Raw genomic sequence first — 14697 nt, forward strand, 5'->3', positions numbered from 1 at the left:
CATGTTAATTATTTTCTTCTCTCTTTTATGTTTGTTACCTGTGGATTACTAATGTTTTTGCAAGGATAAAGTAAACACTTTTTTGTAAGGTTGTGAAAGAACCATTAATGTTACCATGCTGTTAAAAAGGAAATAGATGGAAAAGAATGATGGTCTATTATGGGATTTGTCTTTCAAAGCTGGTTGAACACTATTTGGCACAGCTTGAAATGTGCAAGTCCAAGATATATCATGTTCTCCAGTTTTCTTCCTTAGTCTTTTTCTTGATTTACCTCTTTGCCTCCTGCACCCCTCCCTGCTGATTTAACCTATAAGTCTGTTTTATTAGGCTTTGATCATTTCACATGACACTAAAACACTTTTAACATCTTTTCTGTGGAAAATATCTTTTCCCCCAAAACTCCTTGTAGAAGAGAAGCTGGAAGAGATCTTTTATGTTGTCTCTTTCAACCTTGTACTCACTCACTACTTGAATTTCTATTAACAGAGTAAACTTCCCATGGATATTATAGACAGCTTGCACAAGCCATATTCCCTTTCTGTTATTGGGAAATACTGATAGTGATAGCTGGTCAGATTAAAGAATATTCCAGATTTGATGATATATTTCAGAAGCCTACTATTTAATGTTGATAACACAAAAGTTGATAGGGTAGAAATATTTTCTACATCATAGGAGAAGTAATATGTCAACTGTTAACATGCCAGCAAAGGCCTTTGGATTCCTTTGAAGGATGCAGTTTTATGAGATGATGTATAGATATAAGTTGTCCTGAAATTCTTAAAGTCTCATTTCTGTATAATTAACACTTATGTCATCTATTCTTAGGCCTTTTACTTTATTAAGAAAATATAACTTAGACTATTAATTATTAAATGTTTATAATGTGCTTTCTGTCTCCTTTTACCTCTCCGTTTTCAGTGACCTTTCTTCCAAATCCTCCAATGTAGATAACACATTTTCTTATTATTCACATGTCCTTGAACGAGGTGTATTCTTCCATATATTTTCCTGGACTGATCAATTTGCTTGTAGCTTCCTCATTTCTACTCTCATTGAAGTTAGCCCTCTTGTGATTTTTTTGATCCTCTTTTTTTCTTTTTTCTTTCTTTTTTTTTTTTTCCCCCCCTGATCATTTGCCCTCTAGGTTCTTAAAGAGCCGTTTCTTATTTTCTCCAAAATGGCCATTATGGTCTCTGGCTCATTTCTTTTTTAAGTTTTTAAAATTTATTTTTGAGAGAGAGAAGGAGAGTACAACTGGAGGAGAGGCATGGAAGGATAGGTGAGACACAGAATCCAAAGTAGGCTCCAACCTGAGCTGTCAGCGCAGAGCTGGATTCATGGCTGAACCCATAAACTGTGAGATCATGACCTGAGCTGATGTCTACTGAGCCCCCCAGACACCCTCCTTTCTTTATTTCACCTGTTATTTAAGCATATGTATAGATGTTCTTGTAAAGCACCTCACATTCTGTTTGGAAATAGTTGCGGTTTGCATTATAAATAAATACTCTTATTGCTGCTGTGAGTTACATTTAAGTCTGACGCGTTTTATGTTCGTACCATATATGACTACATCTTAAAATATTGTTTAATCACATTTATTTTGCTATGTGTACTTATTTGTTGTTGCCAATATTGTCATCATAAACTGTAACAAATAAGGCTAGCATGGATCTGTGCGAGTCCCTCTGTAGCACCATATGCAAATAGACATTTAATGCCGCTAATGCTATGATGATGAAAAATATCTGTGCTTTTGTTGACTGAACAGCTGCCTGACAATAGACTGAGATTTTCTGAGTGCAGGACTTGTTTAATTTCTACTTTGTGCTTTTCTTGAGGAGTGTAATGTTTCCATCTACATTTTCAGTGAATCTATCCTAGACCATCTGTTTATAAAGCCCTTTTCCATCATTATCAATTAATATTTATTGGGCAGCTACTGAGTGCATAGTGATATTGTGTAAACAGAGACCACTCTGCTACAGATAGACTTATTCATTGACTTGGTACTGTTTTATTTTGATTAGAAAATGGTAAAAAAAAAAAAAAAAAAAAATCCAGAAGCATAAAATAACATCCTCTAACTGTAAGCAGTGAAAGATGTTGTATATTTACAGGGCATTCTGCTCGAATACAAATAAAACTTGAAAGATTTTAAATTAAATTTTTATAATTATCTGTGATCTTCTGTTTGTCAACAATTCTAACTCAGTGGTCCTGTAATTAGAAAGTCAAATGAAGTGTCGTATCGCTCTGGGATTTCTAATAAAACTGTGAGTCTCTTTTTTGAGAGGAAACTACTCAGATAAAAACAGACCCTCCACTAAGAGCTTTTGCTTTTGGATTTTGAAGGAAATCCTGGAAAGTGCACTCGTTGGGCTCACATTTAACTTTACTTGCAAGATTTTTATTAAGTAAAAGATTGCATAAAAATAAACTCCATTCCAGTAAAAGCAATGGCATTTTAAGGAATAATACTCATTATCATTGTTGCTTTTGTATTAAAGAAGGCAAAAGACTTGTATGTCTTTTCAGCATACCAACTTTGTAGGCAGTGATTAAGATTTTGTTTTGCGTATTGGCAAATTTAATAACATATAAAGAATGAAATCTTGACAGTAGTCAGTAGGGGTTTTACTTTAGAGTTATTTTTATAGTCATTGTAGTGGATCTTGCTGATTCATCCAGGATCTCTGGCCTAGTTATTCTTCTATGTGGCCTTTGGCTAAGGTTTAGGGTAAAGACTATGACCATGGAACAGAGCAAAGGGAATTGGCTCTCATGGTGATTGAACCCATGACCTTGGTTGGCTTTGTGGGCACAGGGTGCCCCAGCCAGTCATAGACTCCATAAATATGGACATAGTAGAAACAGTAAGTTTCCTTTATAGGTCAGCAATAAGTGTCTATCTGTCCTTCCACGATAATTTCTATAAAAGTTCTTTGGATTCCTGAAAAAATAAACACCTTAGCATAAGAAGACAAAAAAAAAAAAAAAAAAAAAAAAAAGAAGAAGAAGAAAAGACATCTGGGCCATTCTCAAATAGAAGCTTTGAGTTTTATGTTTCAAAACCTCAGGTATCTTTAAAGAATGTCATTAAGGATTACAATTACCATCAGAAATAATACCAATGTACTTAACTACTGATAGATCTTACTTAACTACATGATACTTGATATTACTCTGCCTTTTGAAAAACAGGAATGGTTGCATCTTGTGACTCCATGCACTATGTGCTTACCACTTCCATCTGGAAAATACACATAATTCAACTGGCACAAGTTTTTAGAATTTCCCCCTTACTTTGATATCCTGGAAATCTGTATGGTGTTATAATAGTAATGATTACAGTTGGATTCTCTTTGGACTTTATCATGTAATTTCTACTTAAACTTATTAAACTTTTTTTTTTTTTTTCTTTTTTGTAGTGGTAGATGTTGGTATAGAACTTTTGTTCCTTGGTTATGGCTGAAAAATAAATTTCTTTGAACAATTTAAGTAAAATCTATCTGGCTATTTTTAAGTTAGATATTGGTTCAGGGATTTAGAATATGAATGCATTGTTTTCTGCCTTAAAAAGAAAGTTAATTTTTTTTGTTTTGCTTGGTTTTTGTTGGCACAGATAATCCCCAACTGGATGAACTTAAAGGCTAAAATTTTCCATGACTTGAGCTAGTTCTCATGTGGGAGGAATCTCTAACTTGATTTAGGAAAAAACAAAATTTAGAAATTCACAGAACTTGACAGAAATAAAAGCTCTGTTAATTTAAGTGAGTAGTACTAGTTCTGAGCAATAAAATCCTGCTGCATTATGTATATATATTCCTTTTCAAAATATGTATTATTCTATTGATGTTTGATGGTTTTAGAGCTGTGATTTCGGTTTCCAAACAAGAATTTTAGAAATAGACACCAGATCTCCATCTTAAAAAAAAAAAAAAAAAAAGAGTTACATGAGTTTATTACAGTATTCTATACATACTAAGTACTTAGTAATTTTTTTTCTTGATTTGAAATATAGCAAATGTTCTTAAAGCTATTTAAAAATTTTAATATACATAAATATAAACAACTTTTAACTTTATAGTTCATGTGGTCTTATTTGGCTTACAATAGCATTATATTGTGAAGCTTAAAATATTTGCTGACTTTTATTTTGTACCTACATGAAGAATTTAATTATAAAAAACATAGCCAAACGAGCTATAAAGCAATGAAAAGACATAGAGACACTTTAAAGGCATATTATCAAGTGAAAGAAGCCAGCCTGAAAAGACTACATACTGTATGATCCCAACTATGTGACATTCTGGGAAAGAAAAACCATGGTGACAGTAAAGAGATCAGTGGTTGCCGGAATTTGGGAGGTAAGGGATGAATAGGTAGAGCACAGAGGATTTTTAGGGCAGTGAAAATACACTATAATACTGTAATGATGGATACATGTCATTCTATATTTGTTTAAATCCATAGAGTGTATGGCACCAAAAATGAACCCTAATGTAAATTACGGGTGATTATAATGTGTCAGTGTAGGTTCATTAGTTGTGACAATGCACTACTTTGTTGAAGGAAGTTGATAATGGGGGAAGTTATGCCTGTATGAGGACACCGGTGTATATGGGAACTCAGTTTCCCTCTCAATTTTTCTGTGAACCTAACTCTCCCCGCCCCCCAAGGGAAAAAAAAAGTCTTTAAAAATATATAGTAAGAGCAACAATTTTCTAATTCTCAGTGACTTGACTTCTTGATTCTTTGTTACTGGGAGGAGAAATCTGACTTGGAAGTTTGTACCTTTTCAGGTGTGATGTTACTGACCTGTTGTTTGATATGAGCACAGACTTGTTTTTCTATAGTCTGGTTGGTTTACCAGTGAGTCATCTACATGTTCTTGCCCTTGTGACCAAAGGCATGCACTTGTAGCACTGCTGAATGATGAGGATGAGACCGGATAGTTTATGTTCATCATTTTTTTTTTTTTTTTAATTACATTTCAGTGGCCTGTGTGGGAGTTATCATAGGACCTTTATTTCATTCCAGCTTCTTCATTCTTACCCAAGCTGACTGGTCCCTTTACAGTAGACAAAGGGCCTTTAATTCCCTATTTGTTCTTTATTTTTGAGTGTGTTATTTTTTAGAGCCTCTTGATAAACATGCCTGTTGTCAAAGTTGTGGGAGCTTTTATGGTCAGATGAGATGTCTACAAACATTTTCCTTTTCTCCTTTCCCTTACTTTTTAAAAGAAAAGGCTGTTCCCCCCCACCCTGATTTTATAAATAACTGAGAATTCAGAATCATCTACCTTCAAAGAACTACAGTAATATAATACTCAATATGTTAGTCTTTTTAATGGAAATAGGTATACTTAAGGAAAAGAAGAAAAATTGTTGTTATTAAAGATTTAAATGTGCCCCAGGGACCCACTATTAAGGCTCAGTGTTGTTGCTGTAATCTTAAACATGTAAAAGACAGTCTGCATCCTGGAGCAGGGTACCTGATAGCTTTATAGCTAAACTGCTTTTAAGGAAAAAATGAGCTTTAAAAAGCAAAATAACATAATAATAGAAATTCATTGGCATGTGATTTTTTTCCTCTTTTTATAACTGCTTTTACTGGGTCAGTTTTAATATAATTCTCAGTTTCTTGATCTAAGTCAATGGGAAGGAAATCTAGTGTTGCCTTATACGCTTAAAAAGGTAGTAAATGAGTTAAAGTTTGTTATTAAGGTTTAAAGAAATATCTTGTATTTTCGATTCAGTTAGTTTTAAAAATCTTTATCTTTGAGTGTTATTTGCATTTTCAGACTTTTAAAGTGCATTAAAATATATGTATGGGGTCTTAGGAGTTAGATTTTCTTTCTTTGTGTTTCATTGTAAACTATGTAATGTAGAAAATAGATTCAGTAGTCTGGGCTAGAATATTGCACATGTGTTTATTTGTTTACTGACTGATGGTCTAATGTTCAAACTTAATGACATTTCTAGGTGATGTGGTGGAAACGTAGTAATTTGCTTTGGGTTCTCCTTAAGACCTCACTTTTATTCCTCTACTGAAAACAATAGTATTTAAGTTCTCACTGATTAAAATTTTCTAAGACTTCTATATCTGTAGAGTAAAAGGAGAAATAAAAAAGGGGGGTGTTAAATAACATTTTGGGCACCAAGTAGAGCTATAATAGAAAGGTATATTATTTGGAAAAGAGATATCACAAGTTAACTGGTCAGATGTGGAAGGTAGAAAGTGAAGAGGAAAGGAAATTTTATTGCATATTCCTAGGTAGCCAAAAGAATTAGAGGTTCTTTTATTCATTTATCTCATATATGGAAATTCAGATTTTTAAAAAGTTGACTTTCAGAAGAATTGTTTTTATGAGGCATAATTCCATGTACTATAAAACACAATTTGTTTAATTAAAGTTCAGCTTATTGATTTCTATTTCTTTCGCATCAAGTAAAAGTATTAATATTTATACTAATTATAAGAAATGAAGATTAAATATTTCTTAGCCTAAGCATGAAAATAATTTCTCACATTGCCCTTTAAGGGGAATTAATTCTGGTAACTGATAGATCTTTACAGGGGTGGGAATGTAGGGATGTTGGGTGTGGTTATGAGTTTAAGTTTTTGAAATTGAGAACTGGAAGAGAGGCAAACTGCTTTGCATAACCTGGAGAGGGAGATTTAGAAGCCTGTGGGGAAGTTCCAGAAGGTGCAAAGAAAGTAAACAACGAGGGTGGACAAGATGTGAGGGAACAGCTAATAGCCCAAGAGAATTGTGAGAACAGCCAGTGTTTGGTGGCTCTTTGATGAGCATACTCCACTGATCTGTAATAGTCTTCTGTAAATTCCAGATCCTAACAGTGTCTTTCAGTTTTCTATGGATTTTGGACTAATACACATTTTTTTTTTTAATCTTTCATTCTAGGCACTGAAGAAACAAGAAGCTAAAGCAGATGAAAATGAGGGAGCCGTGAAAAATAAGCTAAGACAGACTGAAACTGAGAAGAGTCAAGTAAGATTTTGAGAAAGTAACGCTGTTTGGAGCCAGTGATATTTGTTGAGTGTCTTAAAAGTTGTCCCTGGGATCATTTGTTAAGACACAGTGAAGCCTTTATGTTCTGATATGGAATCATTTGGTTTGATGGCTCTGCCATTCTCTGTTGCTTGGTCTGGGAAACGCGTACAGGTCATTTGCTACCTTTTCACCTGGCCACTTCCTTTCTAGAGGCGAGTCGAACTTGGAACATGCAAGGAGCTTGACTTTGCTGAAGGGTTAGGAAAAAGACTTGTTGTTTAAAGGATGGGTATTTTGAATATATTCATTTTCATCATAGAAGATAGGCATAGGTGCAACCTACAGGAAGAATCCTCTATTCTCATTAGATATTAAGGACTTTTGACATGTATTCATGTCTGCAAACCTATAGAGCCTAGGGCATTAGAATTAGAAAGGAATTTAGAAGATAGATAACTCTCCTCAGTTTGCAAATGAATAGATTCAAGGGTGAGCCCAATGATAAAATGAAAATTTGCCCCCGATGTAATATTCTTACTCCATATCACTTTTAAAATCTACCATTGCTTCCTTGATTTTTATTCACCAACCTAGTCAAGTTAAATGATGCATCCATGCTGCCTTTCTGGTAAGCGAGTTAGGTCAGGTCATCGTGCTTGCCCTTTGAGGGTCGAGGCTGCCAGAATTATCCAGTGGTCGTGACCAGTATGGGCCATGGTAGATTCTGAAGCCATTTTGACTGAAGTGTGATTCCTTCCCTCTTTATTTCTTCAAAAAAAGAAGACAAGTCAGATAGTATTTTGTGTGGATTCTGTGATTGTATACATACCTTATTTTTTTTTTTTAGAATATGGTATTTTATTGGCCACATGTATAATTTTTTTTAAAACTTGTATAACCAGATTTAAAAATTATTTTGAAATAGTTACAGATTCATAAGGTGTTGCAAGACAGAATGTGCAGAGAGGTAATATGTGCCCTTCACCCAGTTTCCCTCAGTGGTAACATTTTGCATAGTTGTCATTCCATATCAAAACCAAGAAACTGATTTGGTACAGTTCACAGAATTTATTCAGATTTCACCAGCTTTATGTGCGCTCATTTGTGTGTGTAGTTCTGTGCAGTTGTATCTCATGTATAGATTCATGTTGCTGTCACCACAGCAAAGATACAGAAACACAATGCCCCATTATGCTACTCCTTGATAACCATACCTACCACCTGGACCATATTTGAAGGACTAATATATAGAAAGTAGTTTGGTCAAGTGAAATAATAATTTAGGATAACTATCACAAATCTAAGCACTTAATAACACCTTAATATAAATTTGTGGTTTCATAGAACAGCCTTACTGTTACAAAATGCAAACATGTCTAACATATGTATTCTCCGGAATTTTAACAAACGTGTCCCATCTGTAGGTGTGAAAAAGTAATTTTACTCTTCTCGGTTCTTTGGCTAATTTAATAATTAAGTTGACATAAGACAGGTTAACAGGAGAAAAACAAATTTGATTTTGTATGTATAGAAGCTGCATAAAAATAAGAGCCTCAAAGACAGGCAGTTGAGGCTTATATGCCATGCTGAGCTAAGGAAAGGGGATAGAGGTCTGGGGCTTCAAAGGAGAGGAAAACAATTCATAGGAAGATGAGAAGAGCAAATGTTTGGTAAACAAATGTTTGCCTTGTCTTACAGAGAAGTCTTTCAGGTATAAACAGTTATCTCTGGGAATAGCTCTCTTCCTGGTACAGACTCCCTCTCTAAATTCTTTCATGCAATTAAGGGAGAGGTAAAAGCTTTTCCAGAGTCTGTTGGGTCTTGATTGCCTTCAGCCCCAAAAATCCGTATGCCAAGAGGCCTAATTTGGGGTGGCACATTCCTCTTCCCTTCACATCCTCTTAGATTTTTCAGCTTGTAGGAAGCTAGGCACATTCAGACTTTGTAGGTATTTGCACACTTTCTTTGAATATTTATCTTATGACTATATTAAGGAAATTTTAAGTATCTTATTCTGAGATTAAATATTTTTAAGTTTTAGGAATGTTACAAATATTGGAAATATTAGGAACGTTAGAATATTATGAATACACAAAATCACCATTTAGATGAAATATACTTTAGTCATTGGGTCCTCGAAGTTTTTATTCTAATTCAGTTCATATGACATTACATGTACTAAAGAAAAAAAAAGTGTTTTGGAATTTAGATTACGGTGATTTAGAACTGGAAAGAATCTCAGAGATTGTCTAATACAAAGTCCTTATTTTAGAGATGACAGAAAGGAGACCTAAGGAAAAGAGGGTCATAGTTAATATGCAGCTGACTTAGAACTCAGACCCCCTGAGGTCTGGTCTGGTTCACTTTGTTGTTATGCAAATAACATTATTTTCTTGGAAGCATCAATATGTTTTGATAGCAAGATGTTTTCTCCTGTTAGCTGTAAATATCTTCTGAAAACTTTTCCATTTTTCTACTCGTAAACTATGCCTATAATAATTTAGTTATTTTCTGCCCCACTGGACATTTTTCTTTATCCTCTGTTGAAACTCTAGCTTGAACAAGAATTGGAGCTATCTCGAAGGTTATTGAATCAGTCGGAAGGCAGCAGAGAAACACTGCTGCATCAGGTAAATCTATGCAAGCTATGATAATCTGCTTTTAAATTAAATCAGGACTGGGGTCCCTTGGTGGTTCAGTCGTTTAAGCATCTGACTCTCGATTTCGGCTCAGGTCATGCTCTCACTGTTTGTGATGTCGAGCCCCGTTTTCGTCTCTGCGCTGACAGCAAGGAGCCTGCTCAGATTCTCTCTCTCCTTCTCGCTGCCCCTTTTTCACTCACGCATGCGTGCTTACTCTCTCAAGATAAATAAACATTTAAATAAACTTTAAAAAATAAAGACAAAAATTAAATTAGGATTGAGTCGCCTTTTCTATTCAATGTCTCTGTGAAAGGTAGAAGATCCCACCTAGATCTAGAAGTTTTTTTTTCCGCCCCCCTAAGGAATGTATATTAAAACGCATAAGCAAAAGAAGAAATCCTTTCAGGAAGAGTCAGAGAAACCTAGTACAAAGCACTGGCCCAAGTTCCCACTGTGATAGTGAGTGCTGCTCCAATTTAGGATTTACCTCTCCTAGCATAACCAGTGTAAAAATGAGACTGGATGCATGAGATAAAAATTTCCCAGGAGTTTAATTTTATTCAAGGAGGCATTGGGAGAGTGAAGGAAGAAGTAAAATACATTAAACAGACCTTTGCATATTCAAGTTACTTTGCATTATTGTCTTATATTTATGGTTTTCAAGATGCTGCCTGCCCCTTTTAACCAAAGATAAAGCTTAATTTTAAAGCATAGCATTTTGTAGCCCATAAGCCTGTAATGAGAGTTTGGTTCTTCTGCTTATTTAAAGTTCAATAACTTGACGTAGTCATCTTACATTGGATAAGGGCATGTGTGTTTCTAATTGCCTGTCAGTGTTTGGTAGAAACTGCAGTTGTACCTTTTTCTGTTTTGAGGTGTGGCTTGCATAACTCACTACATAGTATGCTAGGTAGGCAGAAATGTCAGGCATCTTCGATGCTCAGGAGTATTACATTTTGACAATTAATGCTAAAAATATATCATAACATCTAATTTGCAAAACCTTTAAAAATGTTCACTGACTTTGTTCTGCAGCCAGTGTTACAGTGGAATTAATGTTGGCAGAGTTCAGGTTTTCTTTTTTTCTAGTTTATATTTGTAGTCATTTACACTCTGATTTTCTTTTTTTTTTTTTTTTTTTTTTTGGTACTCTGACTTGTGATTTCTGATCTCATCTTTTGAAGTAAGAGATTACCATATTCAGGTTGTCATTGACTTAAACTGAGTCTTTTTGATACTCCTAATTTGCTTAATGGTCGCTGGAGACATACCTGCTATGCCTTAGGCAATTTGCTAGTCTTTAGAAATACAGATGAATAACATAGTTCCTGACCTCAATGAGTTTATAGTTTATTCAACAGCATTTATTTCTCACTTATTTTGAACAGTACTTTGATATTATAATATGCTAAATTGTGATCTTTTCACTTGAGTTTACCGGTCAATAGGCCATATTCACATGAAAGAGAAGGAGTAAAAAATATAAAAATGATTATGTAGGTGGTTTGGGTTAATAGTGGTGGAGTGCACTGAGTTCACAATAAGGGATTTTTGGTTTTTTTTTTTTTTTTGTGTGTGTGTGTGTGTGTGTGTGTGTGTGTCAAATTCTTTGTCCCGATAGACACACAGAAGGGGAAAAAGACATTCATTCTCTGTGGAAGTAATAGGAGAAATAAAGAAAAGGAGCGAGAGACTGTTCCACTGTGCTTGGCATAACAAGGAGGTTAACTGGGCTTCCGTTTGTGCTGACAGAAGCCCATGAGAAGTAATTTTTTTCCCTAGAAAAAATAATATACAATAATTTGTGAGTTCATTTATTCTTTTCCTGCACTGAAAACTGATACAAGTTTCATTTTTGACTATACGTGTTTAGGTAGAAGAGCTCCGTACACAACTTTTGAAAGCAGAAGGTGATCGAAAGGGTTTACAGCATCAAGTGTCTCAGATTTCCAAGCAACGATCAAACCATCAAGATGAACAAGGAGATGACTGGAGGTTTAGGAGAGGTACAATTGTGATTTGCAAATGTGTGGGTTGTTTTTGATCTTCCTTAAATACTTACCACTTTCAGAATTGCATTTCTTACATTGCGCTCTTGTCATCTTATTTCTTGATCTACAGGTTTTCAATAAGCTAATCATGATTTAGCATCTAGTTTTTAAAAGCAGACTGTGTTTTTTAGTTTTATGTTTATAGCAATATTAAGCAGAAGATACAGAGATTTTCCCTGTGCCCCCAGCTGCCACACATGCATAGCCTCCCTGCCCTCCCCACCCCATATCAACTTTCCCCCCCACAATGGAAGTATGTTTGTTATAACTGATACCCCTGCCTTGACACATAATTATCACTTGAAGTCTATAGCTTGCATTAGGATTCACTCTTGGTGTTGTGTATTCTATGAGATTGGACAAAAGTATAAATGACATTTAGGTGCCATTACTATATCATAGAGTAATGTCACTGTCTTAAAAATCCTTTGTGCTCCACCTATTCATCCCCTTCTCTCCCCAGCACTGGCAACCACAGATCTTTTGACTGTCCCTATAGTTTTGCCTTTTCCAGAATCTGATATAGTTGAATCATACAGCCTTTCAGATTGGCTTCTTTAATTTAGTAATATACCCCAGATTTTCCTCCATGTCCTTTCTTGGCTTGGTAGCACTTTCTCTCACCTTTTGTTTTGTTTTTGTTTTTCTTTTTTTTAAAGCATTGTCTGAATGTACCACAGTTTGTTTATCCGTTCACCTACTGAAGGCCATTGGTTGCTTCCAAGTTGTGGCAATTATGAATAAAGCCACTGTAAACCAAACATCTCTATATAGATTTTTGTATAGACATAGTTTTCATCTACTTTGGGTAAATACCAAAGAATATAATTGCTGGATTGTATGGTAAGAGTGTATTTAGTTTTTTAGAAATCATCTCAACTGTGTTCCAAAGTGGCCGTATCATTTCTTCATTTCCACTGGTAATGAATGACAGTTCCTGTTCTTCCACATTCTTGTCAGTATTTGGAGTTGTCCGTGTTCTGGATTTTGGCTCTTCTCATAGGTTTGTAATGGTAGCTTGTTTTAATTGTATTTTCCTGATAACATATGATGTGAAGCATCTTTTATTACTCATATTTTCCACCTCTATATCTTCCTCAATGAGATTTTTGTTAAGGTCTTTGGCCCAGTTTTTAGGTGGTTGTTTGGCTTCTTGTTGAATTTTAAGAGCCTTCTCTCTTGATTATTTTATATAACAGTCCTTTACCACCATGTCTTTGTGAATAATTTCTCAGTTTTTTCATTCTTTTGACAGTGTCTTTTGCAGAACTGAAATTTTAAATTTTAATGTAGTCCAGCATATTAATTATTTCTTTCATGGAGGATGACTCTGCTCTTGTCTCTGAAAAGTCCTCGTCAAACTCAAGGTCATCCATAATTTCTCCTATCTTCTAAACGTATTATAATTTTGTGTTTTATGTTTGGATCTGTGATCAGTTTCAAATTCCTATAAAAGGTGTAAAGTCTGTGTCTAGATCCTTTTTTTTTTTTTTTTTTTTTTTGCATGTGGATGTCCATTTGTTCCAGCACTTTCTGTTGAAAACAACCTTGTCTGCATTGTATTGACTTTACTTCTTTGTCAAAGATCAGTTGACTGTTTTCATGTGGGTCTGCTTCTGGGCTCTGTATTCTGTCCCATTGATCTATTTTTTTTTTGCTACTGCCACAGTGTTTTGATTATTGTAGCTTTATAGTGAGTCTTGAAGTTACATAGTGTTAGTCTTCCAACTTTGTTCTTCTTCAATATTGTATTTGCTGCTCTGGATCTTTTGCCTCTCCATATATCTTTAGGATTAGTTTGTTGTATTTATAAAATAACTTGATGATATTAATTTGGATTATGTTGAATCTATATATTATGTTGGGAAGAACTGCTATTTGGCAATATTGAGTCTTCCTATCCATGAATATGAAATACCTCTCCATATATTTCATTCAACTATGATTTCTTTCATCAGAATTTTTTAGTTTTACTCATACAGATTTTGTTAGATTTATATTTAAGTGTTTCACTTTTTTTTTGGATGTGAATGTAAATGGTATTATGTTTTTAATTTTAAATTTCCCTTGTTTGTTGCTGATATTAGCATCCAATTTAATGTCTCCTCTGCTTTATTTTTAAACCCATTTCAGACCTGCTTATCTCATGGGGCTTTCAGCCAGAAAGAACCAGCAAAGCTGGTAGTGGAGTTTCTTCCAAGTTTCTTATTTCCATGCCTAAATGTATATGTGTGTGTGTGTGTGTGTGTATACACTTGTCCTTGTACTTAATTGGAAATACCCCTATGTTTTCACTTTCTTTTATTCCAATTTTAAATATTTACAATTAAAATTAAGATTTTGTCTTTTTTTGTTACCCAGATAACAGTGACAAAAATTAATCATCTGGTAGAAGTGGTCATGAACCATACGACTGGCTTTTTCTTATGTAGATTAGGAGTACTTTGTGCTCGAAAAACGTTAGAATACCTTTTTAGTGGTGGTGTTGATTTAGGTTGTGGAATTTAATGAGTCTGGATGTATTTCTTTTTGGAAGTTCACTGGTAACAGAAATGGTAATATTGAAATTTTATAATGGTTTCTAATAGACTAGTCCAGATTGTTCAGCTGTAAATTATTTCAGTAATGAGGCTTCTTACTCAAATGTCCATATTATTGGAGAAACTCTTGTAAGCATTTGGTGTACTATCAAATTCAGGGAAGATAAATATTTGCCCAGATTCCCCACACATAACTCAGTATGTTGCCTAAGTTAGAATTTCCACATTGCCAGAAAATCTTCACTAGATGGCAAATTCTGACATACCTATCCTAACATAATTGCATGCCATTAAGCTCCCTTAAGTTTCATGTGATGTTATAATTGAAATATATTTTGACATCAAATATTTTAAAATTTATTTTTAAAAGTAAACTCCTAAGGTTTTCGATTATTCATCACATTTTCATAAGGATGTACACAGGAACTCTTATTTTGTTTGG

At 34.4% G+C, this 14697-nt stretch overlaps 1 protein-coding gene across 9 annotated transcripts in view; it reads left to right on the forward strand.

The window, feature by feature from the left end:
* CEP128 (centrosomal protein 128) overlaps nucleotides 1–14697 on the forward strand; it is a 397276-nt gene that overhangs the window by 72627 nt on the left and 309952 nt on the right. For all 9 annotated transcript variants that reach the window (XM_086709100.1, XM_086709103.1, XM_086709099.1 and 6 more), the window contains 3 exons: nucleotides 6933–7019; nucleotides 9578–9652; nucleotides 11538–11670. In XM_086709100.1, coding sequence (XP_086565226.1) covers nucleotides 6933–7019; nucleotides 9578–9652; nucleotides 11538–11670 — 295 coding nt within the window. The remainder of the gene's footprint in view (nucleotides 1–6932; nucleotides 7020–9577; nucleotides 9653–11537; nucleotides 11671–14697) is intronic.

Source organism: Puma concolor, chromosome B3 (genome assembly GCF_028749965.1).
Source record: "Puma concolor isolate L17-30 chromosome B3, mPumCon1.1.hap2, whole genome shotgun sequence".
Classification (NCBI taxonomy): Eukaryota; Metazoa; Chordata; class Mammalia; order Carnivora; family Felidae; genus Puma; species Puma concolor.